This window comes from Artemia sp. Qi Xiang Cuo, chromosome 2 (genome assembly GCF_049724085.1).
Source record: "Artemia sp. Qi Xiang Cuo chromosome 2, ASM4972408v1, whole genome shotgun sequence".
Lineage (NCBI taxonomy): Eukaryota > Metazoa > Arthropoda > Branchiopoda > Anostraca > Artemiidae > Artemia > Artemia sp. Qi Xiang Cuo.
In genome coordinates, this window is record NC_142795.1 from 21219094 (window position 1) to 21244555 (window position 25462).

The 25462-nt window shown below is 36.4% G+C and overlaps 1 protein-coding gene across 1 annotated transcript in view; it reads left to right on the forward strand.

Annotated features, from left to right (window-relative positions):
- The window catches only part of LOC148954992 (ATP-dependent RNA helicase SUV3 homolog, mitochondrial-like), a 386954-nt gene that overhangs the window by 82526 nt on the left and 278966 nt on the right, over positions 1 to 25462 (forward strand). The window contains exons 5-6 of the mRNA XM_089105942.1: positions 22707 to 23005; positions 24520 to 24665. Of these exons, the coding sequence (XP_088962068.1) occupies positions 22707 to 23005; positions 24520 to 24665 (445 nt within the window). The remainder of the gene's footprint in view (positions 1 to 22706; positions 23006 to 24519; positions 24666 to 25462) is intronic.

Sequence of the window (25462 nt, forward strand, 5' to 3'; positions counted from 1 at the left end):
GTGCATGGAAACTGCAACTGGATCTAGACACGTCAACTCTGCTGGGGTCATTTTTGCTACACCAGGTAAGTTCTTATGGACAGTCCGTAAATAGTCAATAAATTCAGGAGAGTACCACTCAGCACATGAAACTGTCAGAAACAAAGTCGGTGGACCCAATTGCTCAATCATTGACTTTACTTTATAAGAAAGAGATTGAAAATACTGCTGAGATCCTCTGATTTTTGACTGAACAGAAAACAAAGTCGCTTCCATCTCTCCATCACGGGAATGAAGCCTGTTTATAAATTGACGAGCATTTTGATTTGGTTTCACAGTCCGCAAAATATGACCGACGCTATTACACATGTAAGAGAATTCTTGCAATTGGAGGCTGTGAAAAAGAAACTGTTTGTCAAGACGAAATTTAGTATGTCTGCTAAGAAGCCTTGATTTAAAATATTCTGCATTCCTAATCCGAAAAGGTCTTGCCTTGTCACGCAAGCCATATTTGCCTTTCGGGAAAAGATTTGGAAACACTTTTAGATCAAGTTCTTCCTGAAATAAGTCTTCGCTCTCACCTTTTAGTTTCTCGATTTGAAATTGGTCAGTACCAAGATCTTTCATCTGCTTAAAATCTTCTATGAAGTCTTTTGGAACCGCTGAATTGAGAGGCTGGAGAGAAAAATGTTCAACCAATGTAAATTTTGCACTTTTTGTCAGTTTCTGAAGGATTTCAGCTTCCGGTATTTCAGGTAAATTATTAACACCAACCGCTGTTTCAGCAAGACACGATTCAAGTATTTTATTTAAATCTTCTAGGGTGTACGCACGTATTATTTTATAGAGACTGTTTTTCTCTCTTAACCACAACAGTGCTTCATGGACTTTTCTCAGATCTAATAGTGCAGTCCAAACATTCTTGTTGTAAGTAGGCTGACCATTGACAATGACTACAAAACTATCAATGTTAAGAAGTTTTTCAGGCTGAATATCTGCATTTGCTTGCACATCAACAGGTAAATATACTACTCTACCATTAAGAGCGTCAACAAGTTCTGTTCCAGGTCTCTTCAATGTAGTTACTTGCCCTAATCTGACGATCGTAAGACAAGGCATTACAAATCGAATCATTGCCATTTCAAAATTATTTAAACACTTTATGCATTCCGGTGTACAGTCGATATGAAGGTTATTTAATACTGATCGGACATTCTAATCATTATGTATTCATGAATGAGACCATTTACAGTTTTGACGTTTCTTATATAGTAATTATGACGTCACGGCGTAATGATTTTATTTCAAAACGTCATGGCGCAATGGTATTATTTCATGACGTCTTCAGAAACAACAATATAATTTCGTGTTTTTCTATTCACGTCATAGTTCTAATATAAAACTATGATGACATTCATTATTTATCTAGTAGGGTTTCAGACAAGGTAGTTCTAATGATATACTTTTTTTTTGATCTGACTCTATTTTTAAGAGTTTTGGGTTTCTATATTTCTTAGCATTGGACTGATCATCTCTTACTAGGTTGCTAGCTACTGCTGCAACCCAAATTCACATATATATTTATGAGAGGCAGCCTGGCCGAGTGGTCCAAGGCACTGGTGTTAGCCACCAGTCTCTTCGGAGGCGTGGGTTCAAATCTTACCGCTGGTATACGATGCTAGCTACTGCTGCAACCCAAATTCGCATATATATTTATGAGAGGCAGCCTGGCCGAGTGGTCCAAGGCACTGGTGTTAGCCACCAGTCTCTTCGGAGGCGTGGGTTCAAATCTTACCGCTGTTATACGATTAAGTTTGAAAAACTACAGTGTGAAAAGACATCAAAAATGCAGTTTTTGGTAGAATAATTTATTTTCTTTTTGAAATAATTTATTTTAATTACTTTATATTTGTAACCCAATTAATGTCCTTTAAAATGAGGTATTGAACAATTCTCTACGATGTTCCAGTGCCAAGCTATGTCTGGAAACAAAAGAAAAAAAAAATATCCCGTTTAGGCAGAATGTTGTAGTAGCTGCCACTTTTCTTGATTATCAAGCCAATATATTTCCCTTGCTGTTCAAGCCAAGGGATAGAAAGCTTACTATACAGGGGTTTCGGACAAGGCGGTTCTAATGGTGTACTTTTTGTTTTGATCTGACTCCTTTTTTAGGAGCTATGGGTTTTTATATTTCTTAACATTGGACGTGATCGTCTCTTACTAGGTTGCTAGCTACCGCTGCAACCCGGATTGCTAGCTACCGCTGCAACCCGGATCTTAGCTCTAATATAAAACTATGACGACATTCATTATTTATCTAGTAGGGTTTCAGACAAGGTGGTTCTAATTATGTACTTTTATTTTGATCTGACTCTATTTTTAGGAGTTCTGGGTTTTTATATTTCTTAGCATTGGACTGATAGTCTCTTACTAGGTTGCTAGCTACTGCTGCAACCCGGATTCACATGTATAGTTATGAGAGGGAGCGTGGCTGAGTGGTCCAAGGCGCTGGTGTTAGCCACCAGTCTCTTCGGAGGTGTGGGTTCAAATCTTACCACTGGTATACGATTATGACTTATGTACAAAAATCAAATATCTTTGAAAAGACTGCAGTATGAATAAGACATCAAAAATGTAGTTTTTAATTGAAAAATTTATTCTCTCTTAGAAATAATTTATTTTAGTTAAAAAAGATTTTTAACCAATTTATTTCCTTTAAAATGAGCCATTGAACAAATCTCTACGATGTTCCAGTCCCAAGCTATCTGTGGAAAACAAGAAAGAAAAAAAAATATGCCGTTTAGGCAGAATGTTGTAGTACCTGCCACTTTTCTTGATTTTCAAGCCAATATATTTCCCTTGCTGTTCAAGCCAAGGGACAGAAAGCTTCCTATACAGGGGTTTCGGACAAGGCGGTTCTAATGGTGTACTTTTTGTTTTGATCTGACTCCTTTTTTAGGAACTATGGGTTTTATATTTCTTAACATTGGACGTGATCGTCACTTACGACCTTGATTATATATGGGCTTTTATGCATTGTTTTGACGGTAAGGAAGAATGTCCGAAACGATCTGTAGATAAAATATTCTTTGCATACAGATCCAATGTGATCTGTGTGATCAATGTCGTTTACTGCTCTAACTTTTAGTTTGACTCTTGTGTCGTGACTCTTGTGACTCTTCGTATCGAAGTTGTCGTAGAAACTTCGAAAATGGCTCATTCGGTTGGAAATTGAAAGGAAATTGAATTTTTAGTAATCGAAAGAGATTGGAGGCAATAACACCCCTCCCACGCCCACCATTTCCTCAAACACATCCAATCAAAGTTTTGAGATAGCCATTTTATTCAACGTAATTGAAAGAACCAAAAATTATGTCTTTGAGGATGACACCCCTCCCACAGTCCTCAGGGCAAGGGTTGTAAGTTATGTTCTGGGGGCACATAAGGTACATATATACATATATATATATATATATATATACATATATATATATATATATATATATATATATATATATATATATATATATATATATATATATATATATATATATATATATATATATATATATATATATATATATATATATATATATATATATATATATATATACACACACACACATACATACATATATATATATATATATATATATATACATATATATATATATATATATATACACACACACACACACACACACACACACACAACACACACACACACAAATACACACACAAACAAAAATATATATATATATATACATATACACACACACACAAATATAAAAATATATAAAAATATATATATATATATATATATATATATATATATATATATATATATATATATATATACACATATACACATATATATATATATATATATATATATATATATATATATATATATATATATATATATATATATATATATATATATATATATATATATATATATATATATATGTATATATATATATATATATATGTATATAGTGTATATATATATGCATATACGTGTATATATATATATATATATATATATATATATATATATATGTATATATGTATGTATGGTATATATATATATATATATATATGTATATATATATATAGAAAGGGTGATCGTATAAACTTCGGAGGGGGCTCGTTGAATTGGTAATCAGAGGCTCTAGTGCCCTTTTTAAGATTCACAATGATCTGAGGGTGGATAGCCCCCCCCCCCTCAAACCTTGTGTTTTTACGAAATGCATCTGATAGAAATTTTGAGATGGCCATTTGTTGTCGTAGAAACTTCAAAAATGACCCATTCGATTGGAAATCGAAAGGGCTAGTACCTTTTTTATTAGTCAAAGTGATTGGAGGGCAACAAGCCCTCCCCCCACGCCCACCAATTCCCGAAACACATCTAATCAAAGTTTTGAATTAGCCATTTTGTTCAGTGTTATTGAAAGGTCTGGAAATTCTGTCTTTGACAACCCCCATACCTTCTCAAGACCGGAACATAATTTGCATTCTAGTGAAAAAAAGTGGCTGTGGATTGTCATTTTAGTATACATATACTGATATATAATCCTTTAAGGTTTAGTAATTTTTAATTCATTAAAGTTAAAAAAGTTATTATATTTTAAACGTATTTTGTTTATTTAAATCATACAACAAATAACCGAGTCAAACTCAAAACGAGCAAAAATTAACCTGAGTAGGGCTGATAACCCCCATGACTTTTCAAGACCAGAACATAATTTGCACTTTATTGAAGACAAAATACATTTAAAATATTTTCACTTTGTTTTTGCTTGTTTTTACTAGATGTCCTCTCCCTTGCACTCCAATTGCAGCACGAGTCTCTGGTGCCCTTTTTAAGAGTAACAAAGTCTGGAGGGCAAGTAGCCCTTCTCTCAAGCCCATTCATTTTCTAAACGCATCCAGTCAAAATTTTGAGACAGCCATTTTGTTCAGTGTAGTGGAACGCTCCAGCAACTAGGTTTTTAGGGATAGGCATGTCAAATCCCCAGAATTATGCAATTGGCCCATTATGCTTTAAAACTAAATGTCGCTTTAAAACAAATCAAAAGGCATTGTGTTTATGGTTGCCAATAAGACACCTCAGCAATATATCGGGAACCACTGGAGTATTAAGTTTAAACTTTTAGGGATACTATTATTACTACTTCTGCTCTTACAATTTAAATAAATAAAATGAGTGTAAATGTATCCAGGTTGTCTAAGAGCATAGATAGAAAGTTTTTCAAAGAAAAGAAAAGAGCTCCATTAAACCAATAATGAGCAAAAATAAAGTCAAATAATCTTCCAAGCGTAAAACTACCAGAAATCACTATCAATAAATAAATGAAAACTCAAAACGAACAGAAATTACAATAAATAGCCGAGTCTAACTCAAAATGAGCTAAAATTAACATGAGCAGGGCTGTTAACCCTATGCCTTCTCAAGGCCTGAACACAATTTGTGCTTTACTGAAAACAAAATACGTTTAAAACGTTTTCTCCTTTCTTACTTTCATAAATAAAAAATTACCAAAACCTTAAGGAAGAATTATCAGTATATGTCAATTATACTGACATTCCACGGTCATTTTTTTTTTTTTTTTTTTTTTTTTCAGTAAAGCTTGCAACTACGGGCTGGCGAAATTTAAAAATTATCATAAACTAACAAATTGGGCAAAGCGGTGGGAAAGTAAAAATATTAGCCTCTTTTATTTATTAAATTTAAAAAAAAGTTTTTTAACTGAAAGTCAGGAGCTATATTAAAACTTAAAAAGGAAAGAAATTATTCACTATATTAGGGGGACTGCCCCTTCTTCAACCCTCTCTCTGTACGCTAAGATCTTAAAGTTCTTTAAGAATACTTGTCATTCAAATTCAACCTTTTGTTTGAACAATCTTCCTTAAAAATTTTTGACAAAAAGGCAAACTTTAGCTTAAAGTGGGAGGGCTGAGGAAGGGGCAGCCCCCTCATATACAGAAGAATTGTTTTTCGTTTTAAGTTTTAATTTTGCTCCTTACTTTCAGCTGAAAAAACTTTCACTCCTTCACCTTCTAAAAACGCGGAAAATTATCTCCGTGAAAAATTTTCCACTCCGTAGATAATCCCCCCCCCCAAAAATGAATATTTACCACGCTATAGTAAATGCTATGTTTTAACAATGGGCTAGTTGCGGAACTTACAGACCGTTTTCGATGGACTATGGGGGGGGGAGAGTTCTTGTCATCCCTAAAGACATAGCTATTGGGCCTTTCAACTATGCCAAAATATTTATTTAATGTCTTTTGGGGGAAAAGGAGCATTAGAGGGGGGGGGCTGGTTGCCCTCCAATCTTTTTGGTCACTTAAAAAGGGCACTCAAATTTTTAATTTTCGTTAGCCAATAATGCAAAAATAAAGTCAAATAATCTTCCAAGCGTAAAACTACTACAAATCACTATCAATAAATAAATGAAAATCAAAACGAACAGAAATTACAATGAATAGCCGAGTCAAACTCAAAACGAGCTAAAATTAACTTGAGCAGGGCTGTTAACCCTATGCCTTCTCAAGGCCTGAACACAATTTGTGCTTTACTGAAAACAAAATACGTTTAAAACGTTTTCTCCTTTCTTACTTTCATAAATAAAAAATTACCAAAACCTTAAGGAAGAATTATCAGTATATGTCAATTATACTGACATTCCACGGTCATTTGGTTTTTGTTTTGTTTTTTTTTCAGTAAAGCTTGCAACTACGGGCTGGCGAAATTTAAAAATTATCATAAACTAACAAATTGGGCAAAGCGGTGGGAAAGTAAAAATATTAGCCTCTTTTATTTATTAAATTTAAAAAAAAGTTTTTTAACTGAAAGTCAGGAGCTGCATTAAAACTTAAAAAGAAAAGAAATTATTCACTATATTAGGGGGACTGCCCTTTCTTCAACCCTCTCTCTGTACGCTAAGATCTTAAAGTTCTTTAAGAATACTTGTCATTCAAATTCAACCTTTTGTTTGAACAATCTTCCTTAAAAAAGTTTGACAAAAAGGCAAACTTAAGCTTAAAGTGGGAGGGCTGAGGAAGGGGCAGCCCCCTCATATACAGAAGAATTGTTTTTCGTTTTAAGTTTTAATTTTGCTCCTTACTTTCAGCTGAAAAAACTTTCACTCCTTCTTCTTCTAAAAACGCGGAAAATTATCTCCGTGAAAAATTTCCCACTCCGTAGATAATCCCCCCCCCAAAAAATGAATATTTACCACGCTATAATAATTGCTATGTGTGAACAATGGGCTAGTTGCGGAACTTACAGACCGTTTTCGATGGACTATGGGGGGGGAGAGTTCTTGTCATCCCTAAAGACATAGCTATTGGGCCTTTCAACTTTGCCAAAATATTTATTTAATGTCTTTGGGGGGGAAAAGGAGCATTAGAGGGGGGGGCTGGTTGCCCTCCAATCTTTTTGGTCACTTAAAAAGGGCACTCAATTTTCTAATTTTCGTTAGAACGAGCCCTTTCTCGATGGTCTAGGCCCAGTGGGTTGATACGATCAACCCTGAAAAAAAAGAAGAAAAAAAAACTAACAAACAGATAAACACGCATCCGTGATCTTTCTTCAGGCAAAAACCTGGCTTGACCCCTAGAATTTTTTTTGTTTTAAGTTTTAAATTTGCTCCTTACTTTCAGCTGAAAAACTTTCACTCCTTCACCTTCTAAAAGCGCGGAAAATTATCTCCGTGAAAAATTTCCCACTCCCGCAGAAAATTCCCCCTCCCAAAAAAAAAAAAAATGAAAATTTACCACGCTATAATAAATGCTATGTGTGAACAATGGGCAAGTTGCGGAACTTATAGACCGTTTTCGATAGACCATGGGAGGGGAGGGGCTCTTGTCATCCCTAAAGACATAACTATTGTGCTTTTCAACTATGCTGAATCAAATCTGTGTCTCAAAATATTTATTTGATGTCTTTGAGGAAAAAGGAGCGTTGGAGGGGAGCTGGTTGCCCTCCAATCTTTTTGGTGTCTTATAAAGGGTACTAGAGCTGTTGATTCCATTTAAATGTGATTTCTCTCGATCATCTAGGACCATTAGTTCAATACGATCCCTCCTGAAAAACAAAAACAAAAAAAACGTGCATCCGTGATCTTTCTTCCGGCAAAAAAAAAACAGAATTCCATATTTTCGTTGACAGGAGCTTGAAACCTTTGCAGCAGGGTTCTCTGATATGCTTAATTCCATCATGTTATTTTCATTAGGATCACTTGACTTTTTGGGGTTGTTTCACCTCCCCCCCCCTCCCACCCTTACGAAAAATTAGGCCACTGTTCTCATGCGCATAGCTTCTGATGGACAAGATTAAACTTAATGAATTTTATTTATTGGAAATCGGCATAAAAAGTCAATTCTTTTGATGTATCTATTGTTATCAATATTCCGTTTTTTAAGTTTCGGTTACCATCGGGCTGAGTCGCTCGGTACTTACATTTCGTTACCACGAACTGTTTGATTAAGGTAATATAGAGGGTTAAGTTCACTGTTATGAGTGATTTTAGTATGAAGGTAATGAAAAGTAATTAACTACAATTAATGAAAATTGTTTTTTTTTAACCTTGGCTAGGCTAGTGGTTAGGCTTGTCTTGGCTAGTGGCGTTAGTTATGGGGGCAAGGGGGGCATATCTGTCCCCTAGATTTCACTCCTTTGTAAATTTTGAAAAATAATATTTGGGTAATTTTAAATACTACTACTACTAACAACTCACCGCAGCACCAAACCGCCTGAGGCCAACACAGCTACGTACGCTCCTCCTCCATCCCAATCTATTCCAAGCCTCCCTCTTTACACCCTCCCAGGAAGTTTACATTTGCCTTAAATCTTTTTTTTATGACATCCTACCACCCCAGACGACGACGACCTGCTTTCCGTTTAGCCCTAGACGGTTAGCCGAAAAGGATAATTTTCGGCAATCTGTCATCCTTCACCCTCAGAACGGGCCCTAGCCATCTCAACATTTCTCTCATTATAGCCCTAGAAAGCGGGATTGAACCACTCTTTTCGTACAGCCTACTGTTTGAAATACCGTCAGTCAGCCAGGTAACCAGAACAATCCGTAGGCAATTTCTCTGGAAAACATCTTCAATCCGATTTTCGGAGCGCCCATGCTTCAGAGCCATATTTGACCACTCTCATCACTGTTGCTTCCAAAATTCTAATCTTGGTTTGCAGACTAATCTTCCTATTCTTCCAAACTTTTTTTAACTGTGAAAAAAACACCCTGAACCTTGGCTATTCCACTTTTCACATCTTCACTGCTCCCACCGTCTTTACTAATAATACTACCAAGGTAAGTAAAGCTGTCCACCATATCAATCTTTTCGTTACCCAGCGTCATCCTTTTTATCAATACTTATTCTTAGTCTTAGTGACCTAGTCTTCTTAACATTAATTTTAAACCTTTTCTAGCAACCTGAACTCGCAAAACCTCTAAAAGTTCCTTCATTTTGCTCGCACTTTCATCTAGGATGCTTAAATCATCAGCATAATCTAAGTCCAGTAGAGTTTTTTCTCCCCATTTGATTCCGTCGTCTCCCATTGCCTCTCCTGTGCTCCTTAAGACAAGGTCCATTAAAGTAATCCGTATAAAGTGGGATAGCATACAACCCTACTTAACTCTTGATTTAATACGAAACCAGCTGCTTACTTCATTTCCTACCTTAACCGCAGCGGTGTTATTCTCGTGCATAGCACTAATCACTTTCATGTATTTGTCTGGCTTACCATAGAAGGACAAGATCTTCGCTAAAGCTCTTCTTTGAACAGAATCGGACGCTAGCTCATAATCTATATTACTGAGGACCAAAGTTGTTTGATAACTATATGTACCTTGCCTTAATCAAACCCACAAAATGCAACACCAAAGTGAACCGTATTAATTTGTTAATGTTAAATATTAAAATTTACAGCCAATCAACAGGAGACTTTCTTAAAGGAAAAATAAAAGCCAAAATCTCAAAGGTAAGAAACCAGTGTGACATAAATCAAATAATGTTATTTGGGGTCGCATCCTTGTTAATCTTCGTAAGAAATGATGTAACTAGCAATTTGTATTGTTACTAAGGGCTTTGGTTCGTCCTTTATTAGGTTGCAGCTGCCCCTTCAACCATGATGGTTGTAACCTTTGATTATGACGTCACCTATCATTTTGTTTGCAAAATCATGATGTGTTTGATAATATCTTATTGACTAACAGTTGCCGTAGCGTAATGGCAAGGAGACAATCCCTAAAATATAAAGGATTTGAATTCAAGCCTGTCTACGGTAACGGTTATTGTCTACTTTCTATGAAACTTGATACGTTCACTAAACTTGAGGAAACTTGATATCAGCATTAAAATCTGATTCTTTTGATGTATCTATTGGTATCAACATTCCGTTTTCTACAGTTTCGGTTACCATTGAGCCGGGTCGCTCCTTACTTACAGTTCGTTACCGCGAACTGTTTGAAAAAAGGATGCCGTTTAGGCAGAATGCTGTAGTAGCTGACACTTTTCTTGATTTTCAAGGCAATATATTTCCCTTGTTGTTCAAGCCAACGATGTTCAAGCCGGGTTACAGCTGCATATATCAGTTATTATATCAGTTATTATAATGTTATTATATGCAACCCGGATTCACATATATAGTTATGAGAGGCAGCGTGGCCGAGTGGTCCAAGGCGCTGGTGTTAGCCACCAGTCTCTTCGGAGGCGTGGGTTCAAATCTTACCGCTGGTATACGATTTTGATTTATGTACAAAAATCAAATATCTTTGAATAGACTTCAGTATGAAAAGACATCAAAAATGCAGTTTTTAACTGAAAAATTTATTATCTCTTAGAAATAATTTATTTTAGTTACAAAAGATTTTTAACCAATTAATTTCCTTTAAAATTAGCCATTGAACAAATCTCTACGATGTTCCAGTCCCAAGCTATCTGTGGAAAACAAGAAAGAAAAAAAAATATCCCGTTTAGGCAGAATGTTGTAGTAGCTGCCACTTTTCTTGATTTTCAAGCCACTTTTCTTCATTTGGGCTTTTATGCATTGTTTTGACGGTAAGCAAGAATGTCCGAAACGATCTTTAGATAAAATATTCTTTGCATACAGATCCAATGTGATCTGTGTGATCAATGTCGTTTACTGCTCTAACTTTTAGTTTGACTCTTGCGTCAATGTTGGCTATTCCAGTCTTAATCATAGCTCAAGCTATGCACTTCTCTTGTATATATGGACGTTTTGTTATTTCAAAGCTGAACCAGAAAAAAAAAAAAAAAAATCAAAAGCACATATAACTTTTGGATTAAATTATCATAGGCAGCGCAAAAACGCTGCCTAAGTAAAGAGCGATGTGGGCACAATGTATTATTTATTTATTTTTTTTTTTTTGTTTAGACCAGGGCACTTGGTATCGAAAGAGTTGTCATAGAAACTTTGAAAAGGACTCATTCGGTTGGAAATTGAAAGGGCTAGTGCCCTTTTTAATAATCGAAAGAGATTGGAGGGCAACTAACACCCCTCCCACGCCCACTATTTCCCCAAACACATCCAATCAAAGTTTTGAGATAGCCATTTTATTCAACGTAATTGAAAGAACCAAAAATTATGTCTTTGAGAATGACAACCCTCCCGCAGTCCTCAGGGCAAGGGTTGTAAGTTATGTCCTGGGGGCACATAAGGTATATATATATATATATATATATATATATATATATATATATATATATATATATATATATATATATATATATATATATATATATATATATATGTGTGTGTGTGTGTGTGTGTGTATATATATAGAAAGGGTGATCGTATAAACTTCGGAGGGGGCTCGTTGAATTGGTAATCAGAGGCTCTAGTGCCCTTTTTAAAATTCACAATGATCTGAGGGTGGATAGCCCTCCCTCAAACCTTGTGTTTTTACAAAATGCATCTGATAGAAATTTTGAGATGGCCATTTAATAATAATAATATATTTATGACCCACATATGAACATTATAAATGACACTGCGGAGTAATGGAAAATATAAAAGAAAAAATAACAACATCATTACGAAATCAAACAACAACAAAAAAATACAAATTAACCGATATCACGATGAAAAAAACAAACTAAGGGGTCAGTTAAAGAAACAACATTACTATTATTCATAATCTTTTTATAATAAACCGGGGCATGGCGCACCAAATCAAAATTGAAACCATACGGTGAAAAATTTTTTATTTTTTTAAAACGGCCGGGAAAATACATCAAATATTTACAATATCTAAAGTAACCACTTCTAATTCTCCGTAAATCTTTTTTCCTCAGCAAGTGGTGGAATCCAGATAGAAAATTTACTCCTGGAGAGCAAAAACTATTATAAAGTCGAGCTAGGCCCTTACGGTTATAACGCCCTCTATTTGGAGATATCTTACCATATGACACACGAATACCATTTAATGCATTAGTAACCAACTCAGAGCAAGTTTCGGAAATGGACGGGCGAAACGATATACCTAGCCACTTGATTTTATCCAAACAAGGTAATGAAATCGAACCGAGGTTTAATGGAGATACAGAAATGCTACGATTAAAACACATAAACTCACACTTTCTCATATTAACAGATAGGCCAATATCACTAAGTAGAGAAGACAGCTTACGGAAGTTCTAAGCCAGCCCTCGACGAGAAAAACTAACTAAAAGGACATCGTCGGCGTATGCAATATAACTTACATCAATATCACGAAAAAACACAGTAGGAGATAGATGTTTTAAACAAGTAGCGAGGACACATTTAAATATATAAGGAGATAAAAACTCCTCCCTGTCTAACGCCTTTCTTAACAGCTACCGAATCAGAAGCATTTGACAGCCACTTAATACGCACATAACAATTATCATACCAATATCGCAATGTAGAAATAACTGAATAATTGACTCCGGAACAAGCAAGGGAATGCAAGGCCTGGGCGTGAACAACATTATCAAAAGCCTCGGAAATGTCTACTGTGCAGCAATACAATGAACGCTTCTGGGCAAAAGCTTCCTTTAACAACCGGCTGAGCACATGATGTGCCTGGGGGCAACCAACCCCTCTTCTAAATCCTAGTTGAAAAGACGAAAAATCGCACTTAGAAGTTATCTCAGGCAAAAGGACATACTCAAAAATCTTACTCATAAAGCAAGATACATTAATCGGTCTATAATTCGAGCATGAATCTGGATCTTTACCGCGTTTAAGTATAGTCGTGACACTACCGGAAAGAAAACTATCAGGAACCAGAGATTGAGCTATACAAATCTGGAATAATAACTGCAGGTGGTTCAACAATAATGGGCAATCATAAGCAAAATTCCTAAAGCATTGGCCATCACAATCAGGAGAATCTGATCTTTTTACTTTCTTCACCGCCCAATGTAAATCACTCATACTTATCGCAGGGACCCTATATTGACAAATAGACACTGGCAGGACCAAACTAAGCAGATCAGAAAAATGTTTCTAAACACATTGATTAAATAAGGAAAATACGTCAATATAATGGCGCACACAATTCATAACGTTTAATACTGACTGAGGTGGGGGAGAACACTTACTGCTATTGATAACTCTATTCCAAGTCATTTTACTATTTGGAGCGTCCCACGCGTTTAGCCTTGCATTACGTAAGCAAGATTCGTATTCTTTCTTTGTTTTTTGCTTGACTGTAAACACAGGACCGGAGGAGGGTCGATCGCAAGCGTTCCACAATCGCAGTCAAAACTTTGCGCGGTTCTTTATTTTTTTCACTTCCGGATGTATATTCCACAGGGGCTTGCGAGACCCAGAACGCACATGCTCAATCGGAACTGCAACTTTTGTGGCCGAATTTAGACATGCCACTATATGGTAATAATACGAATTTAGGTCTTCCTTAGAATCAGGGCACTTTATCGAAGTCTGGAGCAAGTGAAACGGGACTTTAATAGTTGAGAGTAGAGTGCATAAAGTAGTAATATACATCTCAACGTTTATCCGATTCCAATTGGGCTTTTGATACCACTTTGAATGGGGACCCTTAAAGTGGGCTTGAACATCAGGAGGCTCAACTAGGCACGAAATAGGGAGATGATCATCATTGATTTTATCTTCATCAACAAACACCTCGGATTTAATTAGACCGGACTTAGACACAATAATATGGTCGAGGTTGGATTTAACGGAGCCTCGATTATGAATATAAGTATAAGCCAGGTTCTTAGCAGCGACATGATAGACACTTGGCAGAGACTCTAGCAGGAGTTCAGGGCGATCAGATGATGTCAATATGTCAGTATTCATATCCCCGGCTAAGATCCAATCAACATTTTTATCTGCAAATTTTATGAAAAGAGATTTCAGTTTAAGGCAAGCTTTAGCAAAAGCAGTAAATGACTGAGTGTTTCGATGATTGCATGGGAGATACACATTTACAAAAGCCGTGTTATTACACTGGATTGCTAGAATATTAGCATCAGAATAAATTTGCATAGGCTGATATCCCGACCGAATGAAGATAGCGGTGCCGCCGGAAGGGCGACCGCGGGTCTTTTTTGCTTCTCGAATAAATATATCATGTGTAGCAGACCGCCTTAAACTGTTCGTATTAACTTTGGAAAGTAGATGCTCCTGTAGGAATACAACATCAAATTTAGCAGCTCGTCGATTTGCAGATCCTTATCTTTAGTACCATTAATGTTGAGAGAAACAAAACTTAAGGCTGTAGGAGAAATCATCATGTTGTCTTGGCAAGCGCATTTCTCAGTACCGAGCATTTTAAACTGTAAGAAACATGATTTCCTCCGCAATTGGCGCTCTTAGGAGCAACTGAGCAAGGGTTGTCCGTGGTGTTTTTATGAGCCCCAGCACAGCGGGAACATTTTGGTAAATCAGGAGAACGTGGGCATCTAGCAATAGTGTGATCTACCCCTTGGCACCGGAAACAACGACGCGGTAATTCTTGATAGATTTCAACACGAAAAAACTCATATCCAAGCCGGAGACCATGGTTAATTGCATTTTTCAGTGCTAACTGATCCAGAAATTCCAAATGAAAACATTTTGAATGTCCTATTTTTATAGCTCGTGCTAATCCCAGTATGTGTTCCTTTAGAGAGGATTCTGGTACATTCAGGGATACCCCAAACAATACCTAATGCTTTTTTATCAAGGACCATGGTTTGAACATTAGGTAGGCCCTTCGAGGCTGAGGCGGCAAGGGATACGGCTGCCTGCCAATCTCGAGTAACAACGATCCACTTTTTATTCTGATTATCAGGTTTTAGACTTAAAATCCCTTCATGACCTTCAAGCGTATTCAATTTATCTTTTCGCAAACCAGGATCACTTAAATCGGTAGAAACATTTTTCACAATTACTGCATATGTAGGTTTATCTTCAACTAAATGGGGAGCGGCGGGGGGGAAAGGCGGCTGGGTTTGAAGCTTTCAAACAGTTCGTTGTAACGAACTGTAAGTAAGGAGCGACCCGACTCAATGGTAACCGAAACTCTAAAAAACGGAATTTTGATACCAATAGATACATCAAAAGAATCAGATTTTAATGCTGATTTCAAATATGTAAGTTGCATCAAGTTTAGTCAAGTTGCATAAAGTTACGCGCCTGAGAAAATTTGGCTGATTTTCGAAAAAAGGGGGAAAGACCCCCTAAAAGTTATAGAACCTTAATGAAAATCACACCACCATGTTCAGCGTATCAGATAACCCTACTGTATAAGTTTCAGGCTCCTATCTACAAAAATGTGGAATTTTGCATTTTCTGCCAGAACAAATATCACGGGAGCGTGTTTATTTGTTTGTTGTTTTTTTTTTCCAGGGGTGATCGTATCGACCCAGTGGTCCTAGAATATCGTGGGAGGGCTCATTGGAATGAAAATTAAAATTTCTAGTGCCCTTTTTAAGTGACCGAAAAAAATGGAGGGCAACTAGGCCCCCTCCCACACTCATTTTTTTCCCAAAGTCACCCGATCAAAATTTTGAGATAGCCATTTTGTTCAGCATGTTCGAAAATATGATAATTATGTCTTTTAGGATGACTTAATCCCCCGAAGTTTCCGGGGGGAGGGCTGAAAGTTATGAACTTTACCCAATGTTAACCTATAGTATTGGTTATTGGGAAGCATACAGATGTTTTCAGGGGGAATTTTTTCTGCTAGTGGGGGGATGGTTGGGTCGGAGGTTATGTGGGAGGATCTTTCCATGAAGGAAGTTTTCATGGGGAAAGGGACGTTGCTATGAAGGGGACGCCGGATTTCCCAGAATTATTTAAAAAAAGATCAGAAATTAAATATAAAAAAACAAGTTTTTCAACTGCAACAGCAGCAACATCAAAACTTAAAACGAACAGAAAATATTACATATATGATTGGGTTGACCCTCTAGTCAATGCCTCGCTCTTTAAGCCAAAGATTTTTTAGTACTTTCATAAGAGCTATTTATCAAACAGTTCGTGGTAATGAACTGTAAGTAAGGAGCGACCCGGCTCAATGGTAACCGAAACTCTAGAAAACGGATTTTTGATACCAATAGATATATCAAAAGAATCAGATTTCAATGCTGATTTCAAATATATAATTTTCATCAAGTTTAGTGCTACCCATGCAAAGTTACGCGCCTGAGAAAATTTGGCTGATTTTCAAAAAAAGGGGGAAAGACCCCCTAAAAGCTATAGAAACTTAATGAAAATCACACCATCATATTCAGCGTATCAGAGAACCCTACTGTAGAGGTTTCAAGCTCCTATCTACAAAAATGTGGAATTTTACATTTTTTGCCAGAAGAAAGATCACGGATGCGTGTTTATTTGTTTGTTTGTTTGTTTTTTTTTGTTTTTTTTCCCAGGGGTGATCGTATCGACCCAGTGGTCCTAGAATATCGTGGGAGGGCTCATTGGAACGGAAATTAAAAGTTCTAGTGCCCTTTTTAAGTGACCAAAAAAAATGGCGGGCAACTAGGCCCCCTCCCACGCTTATTTTTTCCCAAAGTCACCCGATCAAAATTTTGAGATAGCCATTTTGTTCAGCATGGTCGAAAATATGATAAATATGTCTTTTAGGATGACTTAATCCCCGAAGTTCCCAGAGGGAGGGCTAAAAGTTATGAACTTTACCCAATGTTAACATATAGTATTGGTTATTGGGAAGTATACAGAAGTTTTCAGGAGGGTTTTTTCTGGTAGTGGGAGGGAAGGGTGGGTCGGTGGTTATGTTGGAGGATCTGTTCATGAAGGAAGTTTTCATGGAGGAAGGGAAATTGCCATGAAGGGGGTGCCGGACTTGCCAGCATTATTTATTGGTTATTGGGAAGTATACAACCATTTTCAGGAAGGATTTTTTCTGGAGGGGGGGGGGGCTAGAGGAGTGGTTTACCCTGGAGAATATTTCCGTGGAGGATGTTTCTTTGGGATAAGGGACATTTCTATGAAGGGGGCGCCGGATTTCCAAGTATTATTTAAAAAACGATCAGAAATTAAATAAAAAAAATAAGTTTTTTCAACTGAAATGTAAGAAGGAATATTAGAACTTAAAACGAACAGAAATTATAACGTATTTAAGGGGGTTCTCCCCCAAGTCAATACCTCGCTCTTTTCGCTACAGTTTTTTTTAGTGCTTTCAACAGAGCTATCTATTCTAATTAAACGGCCTTTGTGATTCAGGGGTTTGTGAATGAAAATTATTTTTAACTTTTAACGTAAAGAGCCTGGTATTGACTAGGGGGAGAACCCCTTCATATACGTAATAACATATACGTAATAAAAAAAAACAATAAAAAAACAAGCGATAGGCTACGGCTCAATAGTAATCGAAACTTTTAAAAACGGAATTTTGATGTCAATAAATGTATCACAAAAGAATGTGTTTATAATGCTGATCCTAAATATATAAATTTTATTAAGTTTAGTATTACTCATCAAAGGCTACGAGCCTGAGAGTCTCACAACTTTATTTTTTAAAACAATAAAAAACTTTAGCGTAAAGAGCGAGGCGTTGAGGAGGGGACAGCCCCTTTCATATACGGAATAATTTCTGTTCGTTTTAAGTTTTAATGTCGCTCCTTACTTTCAGTTTAAAAAACTTGTTTTTTTTATTTAATTCTAATTAACGGCCTTTGTGATTAAGTGGTCATTTTTAAAGAACTGGAACAAAATTCGAACTTTAGCTTAAAGAGCAAGGTACTGACTAGGGGGCAAACCCCCTAATATACGTATTAAAAATATATGAATATAGAAGTTCGTTACGTAAGTTAATTCGTAATTTACGTATATTTATTACTAATAAAAACGTTTGTAAATAAAATCAAATAAGTTTCGAGAAAGCCATTTAACCAAATAAAAGTAAAATTAACATGCAAATTTTGTTTTAATTATTCATGTACGGTGAGCCAAAATCAAAATCTGCATTAACTCAAAAACTTTCAAAAATTAAACAAAAAAAAAACAAGTTTTTTTTTAATGAAAGTAAGGAACGACGTTAAAACTGAAAACGAACAGAATTCATTCCTTATATGAAAGGGGCTGTCCCCTCCTCAACGCCTCGCTCTTTACGCTAAAGTTTTTTATTGTTTTAAAAAATAAAGTTGTGAGACAGAGTCAAAATTTATCGTAAATAGCGAGGCGTTGAGGAGGGGACAGCCCCTTTCATATAAGGAATAATTTCTGTTCGTTTTAAGTTTTAACGTCGTTCCTTACTTTCATTTAAAAAAACTTTTTTTTTTGTTTAATTGTGACAAAGCGCGTAATTCATTAAAACAGGCATTTACCTTACTACTAAGCATGGAATATGCCGATGCGGGAATTATCGGGATTTCACTCGCGTTCCTTATCACGAAGTCCGGCACATCTATATCTTCAGATCTTTCAAACGCTGCAATAATATCGGCAATACTATTTTGTTGGGCGTTGTTACCAACTCGCCTGGGTGGAACTTCCCTTGGAAACGCTTTCTGGAGGAAAAGCTTTCTCGCATCTAACACATCAGTAGCCGAAAAAAAAATCCAAATCATGATCATTAATTGAATCGTGGGAAATCCCTTGTTCGAGATTTTTCTGTATGAAATTCAACACTGGATTATAAAAAAGTTTATCTTTCGCCCAAATTCCAGGATCAATCATTTTCACTTACAGTAATATAGTTCATAAATCGTAATCCCTTATTCCACTTATGAAACCAAATTACTTCGATTAATCGTGTCCCTCAGCGCTCAAAAAGTTTAAAAGGAGACTAACCTTCCTAAGAATTTAAGATATAAAAACCACCACCAGGGGTGTCCTGAGGCTCATTTTATTAGGGGGGGGGGGGTAAGTAAAGTAAGTAAGTAAAGCGTAGTATTATTACATTTATTTTAGACGCCGTCAGTCTCATCAGGGCTGTATCCAGGATTTTTTGTTGTGGGGGGGGGGGGTATATTTTCAGGGAGGGGTTTACAGAAAAGGGTTCAAAAACAGATAAGAAATTTGTTTATATGAATTTTTGTTCCGTTTTTACTAGTCAGCCAAACATTTCAGATTTGTTCTATCTGCATATCGAAAAGTAGTCTTGTACTGAAGTGGAGAATTGGTATTAAAAACTAGTTTTTTTAGTGCCCGCTTAAATTCTCTAGACGCCACTGTGTAAATAAATGGATTCAAACAACTAATATTGCGTATATGAGGGGGGTTTTCTCCTTCTCAACACCTCGCTCTTCACGCTAAAGTTTTTCGGTACTTTAACAAAATTTACTTATTGTTCTAATTAAACGACCCATATCTTCATGAGTCGTTTTAAAGAATTTGGACAAATTTTAAACTTTAGCGTAAAGAGCAAGGCTATGACGAGGGGTAAATCCCCCTCATATACCCAATAATTTCTGTTCGTTTTTAGTTTTAATGTTGCTCCTTACTTTGAGATGAAAAAAGTTTTTTGTTTTTTTTAGTTTCTGATTGTTTTTTAAATAACGCCAGGAAATCTGGCAGAAAAAACCCTTCCCCATGGAAATATCCTATGGACAATTCAATCCTGATGAAAATTTTGCCCGGACAATTACTCTTAATATATCAACGCGTAAAATTGAGTCGGTAAAGCAAAAACAAAACATAAAGAAATCTCGTGTAAGAATTGTGGCGAATTCTCCTGAAAAGTTCACCCCCTGGAAACTTCCATGTCCTTGTTAAATTCTCCTCGTGAAAAATACCCCCAGTAGAAAGTTCGTCCTCTCCTCCCCACCTAAAAAATGCGTGCATACTCCCCAAAAACAAATACTTTACGTAAACAATAGGCAAATTTTATAAGTTAAAGACATTTCTCCAGGGACTGGGGGGGGGGGGTCATTTTATCTCCAAATATACAGTTATTGGGCCTTTCAACTATGCTGAACAAAATAGCTATCTCAAAATTATGATCGGATGATTTCGGGGAAAAAAGTGACGTGAGAGGGGGCCTAGTTGCCCTCCAAATTTTTGGGTCACTTAGAAAGGGCTCTAGAACTTTTGATTTCCGTTAGAATGAACCCTCTCCCGATGTTCTAGGCCAACTGGGTCGATATGATTACCCCTGGGAAAAAAAACACGCATCCGTGATCTTTCTTGCGGCAAAAATACAATATTCCACTTTTTTGCAGACAGGAGCTTGAAACCTCTACAGTAGAGTTCTCTGATACGCTGAATCTGGTGGTGTGATTTACATTCAGATTTTATGACTTTTAAAGGGTGTTTACCCCTTTTTTCGGAAATCAGGCAAATTTTCTCAGGCTCATAACCTTTGATGGGTAAGACAAAAGTTAATGAGACTTATATTTGAAATCAGCATAAAAATCAAATTCTTTTTATATAATTATTGGTATCATAGTTCCGTTTCTTATAGTTTCGGTTACTATTGAACCGGATCGCTCCTTACTTACAGTTCGTTACCACAAACTGTTTGCTAATGTATAGAGTATATTGTATCATATGTAATATCATAATATAGTAATTCATTTAAAATTGTTTTATTATGTATCATTATAATATAGTTGATAATTTCAAATTGTTTAATTTTTTCATTGGTTCGTACTTCAGACAAGATTTTCATCTTAGAAATTCCCCATTTCTTGAGATACCGTCTTGCATCATTATATGGGTAACTTGTATACGGCATGGGTAACTTGTAAGAGGGGAGACTGGCGCTAGTAGCAGCAAAAAACCATCAACGCGATCTATCGTTTGGCGACACTTGGCATTTTCTTAAGCTTTGTTATCGTTTTTCTGTCAGGAACTGAGATCAAGCACTTATCACATTACTAATTTTACCAACTAGACAAATTTATTTAAATGATTGTTTCTATTAAATTATTTTTTATTAAATTAGTTAATTACTGTTCAGAAATTAATTATCCTTTTAATTTTTATTAAATTAATTATTATTATTATTAGACTAAATAAAATACCAAGTTTCACCAAACGCTAGATAGTGTTGAGGGTTTGACACTGGCACCAGTTCCCACTCTTATAAGTTATCTATACTCTTTGATCTGATTTTGTTTTGTTTGTTAAAATGGATTTTGAAACAATTTCATTTTCAATATGTAAATTGCAAAGTTCCGCCACCGTTGTGAAAAAACTGCATACAACCTTGCTCAGCTCCTTTGTTATCTGCGAAAGTGTGTTTTTAATGGGAAACATCGTTTTTTTTTAAATAACAACACATTTCAAAATGAAATTTAGGCTCAAGGCTAAGCGAACTTGGTTGAACACACTACGAACTTCCGCTCCCATCGGCAACTCTTTCCCTTGCTTCGATTTTTTCATTTTCTCTTTAATTTAATCCGTCTTTTACATATTCTGTCTTTTTTGCTAGTTCTCAAAACAAGAAATCGAAACTAAAAGGAATTTAGCTTATTATTTTAGGAAAGTAGCGAAGCTTCGTAGAAGACAAAAAAGGACTAAGCAGCAATAATTCCAAATGTATTTTTTTTTAATGGGAAACATCAGTTTTTTGAATAACAAAGCATTCCAAAAAAATTAAATGAGATATACAATTTAAATGAGCGAGTGAGATATACGAAACAACGCAGACATTTCAACAAAATCTTCGCAAAGCCTCCCTCAGCGCTCAAAAAGTTTAAAAGGAGACTAACCTTCTGAAGAATTTAAGATATAAAAACCACCACCAGGGGTGTCCTGAGGCTCATTTTATTAGGGGGGGGGGGGTAAGTAAAGTAAGTAAGTATGACGGCACTAGACCCTTAAGGTCCAAACCGGCGGTGCTGATCTCCGTTTCTTGGCCCTTCAGCCAGGAAGTGCAATGGGGAGCTGGGGGCCATCCATCCTGTGCTTTCGCAAACGCGATGTTCATAAATTTTAACGAATTCCTACCTTATTTATGCCGAATTTTCTGCAGAAATAAAGAATTTTGCTAAATTTCAGGTTATTTTGCAAAACTTCTGCCGAAATTTTCACCTTTGGTGAAAATTTTACCGAATGCCAACAAAGTTGGGGGGGTGGAGCCCCCCCCCCCTTTGGGACGCCCCTGACTACCACCGCCAAAAAAAGAAAAAAAAGAGCAAGTTATAAGAAATAAAGCAAGGAGGCGACTGAATCTCAAAATGTAAAGAAAGCATTGAAACGACCATTCAAAATGTACGAGTGAACCCTGTGCCAGTGTGTTCTTAGAAAATATTCAATTCAGAATGGGTTTCCATACCATCTACAATTTTCTTTTCCACAGATGACGTAGCAGTTATAGACGAAATTCAGATGGTCCGTGACTCGGGTCGAGGCTGGGCCTGGACTAGGGCAATTCTTGGAATCCAAGCTAAAGAAATACATGTTTGCGGTGAAGGAGCTGCTATAGACATTTTATCTGAGCTGGCTTTCACCTGTGGGGAGTCAATTGAAGTGAGGAGGTATAAACGGCTAACTGAGATGTCCGTTGAAGACCAAGCATTACGAAGTATTGACCGAGTCAGGCCTGGTGATTGTATCGTTTGTTTTAATAAACAAGATATCTACTGGGTTTGCCGACAGGTTAGTTGCTCTTTTTTATTTTTAAATAAGAAGTACATGTTATAAAGTTGCACAGCAAATAATGAAGACAAATAGGCTGTAGTGCGTAGGCATGTATCTGAGATTTTGGAAATGGGCAGAATTGGGAGTAGGTTTTGTGTGGGGTAACATATCAATGATGCAAATGAAAACTACACGAAAGAAAACTGAACTCATAGCAAGGGGGAGTGTCGCCATCCTGAATCCACAACTGCTAGTGTTCCTAAGAAGGGTTCAGATAACCATTAAGTAACAACCCAAATTAAAAGATTATAGAATGAAGTTTTTCATTAATTTTAAAACCCTAATTAGACTTAAATATTGAAAAATGAAGAATACAATTTTAATAGTTGACGTAATGATCACAGTTTTTATTTTATCGCAAAATAATATTTATGATATTTGAGAATCAATATTTGTATGTGGGGGGTATTAAGCCAATTATATAAACCAACAAGGTATTGGAATAAGTTTAATCCATTGGTAGATTGCAACACATAAATACATGTACACATTATGCAATATTTTGTGAGTGGAACTTTATCTTCAAAGCCAATTGATAAAGCCTTCCACTTGGGGTTTGTTTCGTGCAAAGGTGTCTATGATTCATCGTACGGCATCTCTTGAGTCCCTCAACAGTGAGCAGGAGTAATAATGTCAGTCTGTCGTGGCCAATTGCAGATCTTAGTTCTTCACCCGACGAAGGGGGAAAAGGATCTTTCTCCTGTGCAGTTTGTGGCAGGCACATTAAAAACCATTCTTAAGGATATGTCAATGTTTGGATAGATGTCGACTGCATCAAAATGACGCAAAACCTTGCTAACGTCAGTTAGCAAGGTTTACGCTTTTTTTTTCTTTCGTCAATATTATGTACTGAGAAGGGTTTCAAATTTAAGTATTCATCTACAATCATAGGCTCAAGATCGTCGGGGTGAAAACTCAATAGCTCACTTGTATGCTTCGTGATTTCTGAGGCACTTTGAAGATAAATCACATCAGTCGAGTTTTTGTCAATAAAAAATTGCTCAGTTATAATTTATTGCACCCTCAAGCATTGTGTGCCCCAAGGCCCGGGCCTAATGGTAAATCCTGGCTTGACTACAGACTTACATGTAGACCCTCAGCTGCAAATACAGTTGTTTACGCCAGAAACAAAATTAGTGCCAACACTTTATAGAACTAACCGGTTTAACAATTAAATCGAGCTGTCTTTTTTAGTGCCTTTAAACACTAGGACTACGTTTGACAAAAAAGAAACACCTTTTAGTTGGTGATTTGCATATAAAAGTCAACGTAAGTTGTTTTGGGATTTATGATTATGATTGTATTTTATGGTTTTAAGGAGTGCTCTTTGGGTAACTAGGAATGCCACACAGGACAAGCGTACTCAAGGCAATGTTTTTTATAAGAACATTGAGTTATTTTTGAATTTCGATTAGTATCGTAAAACTTTTAATTTGCAAAACAATTCAGCTAATTTTTTTGTTTTGAACTAGGTGGAGGCTCTCGGCCGAGAAGTGGCAGTTATTTACGGTAGTCTTCCTCCGGGTGCGAAGCTGGCCCAGGCAGCCAAGTTTAATGACCCAAACCACCCTTGCAAGGTTCTAGTTGCAACTGACGCAATTGGCATGGGGTTAAATCTGTGAGTTATCTGTCATCTCTTTGCGTATCTGTAAGTTGATAGGATGACCTGAACGCACCTTAATAAATTCTGATGATAAGAATTTCCTTTAATTTTATATCTTTCAAACGCCCTTTTTGCTTCCATTCAAATTTCCCTTCCTCCCAGAAGAATAAATTCCTATATATGGGCCTTTGCACTTTAGGAAAACCTTAATCGAAGATTGAACCCCCAAATGGTTGGCATGGCTGATTATTTGGGAATAATTAACTCCAAATGAGGAGAGATTGAAAGATTGCTTCATGAATAAGAATGAAGGAAAAATCGGGGGTATAATCTCTCCCTCCATGAAGGACAATGCAACTGCACCAGATTAAACTCAATCGTTATGCATCTCAATCCCCGTTTAGCTCAACCCCCCATTAATTAAAACTCTGTTCAATCCAACCTAGCATAACGTATAACCAGTTACACGCACTGACGGGGCTGAATTGAGTGGGGACTGAGGTGAATGGAGTTGAGTGACATGTGGATGATTTAAATGGGGGTTGAGTTAAACGTGGTTTTAGTTGAGTTACACGCATACCAATTTGAGCGAATCAAATCAAAGAAAGAAAGTTTTTCACGAAAGCAAAGCGCAATTTTAACAGCTAAAATGGGCATATTAACTTAAAATTAAACTTAAACGAACATAAATTACGATAGAGGAATAAATAAACCCAGAAAAACTAGAATATGCCCCAGCTAACTGTGCTTTATCAACCCCCGCCCCCCCGCAAATCTTTGAAAAGGCTAGAGTGCTCTGCAAACTAAATAGA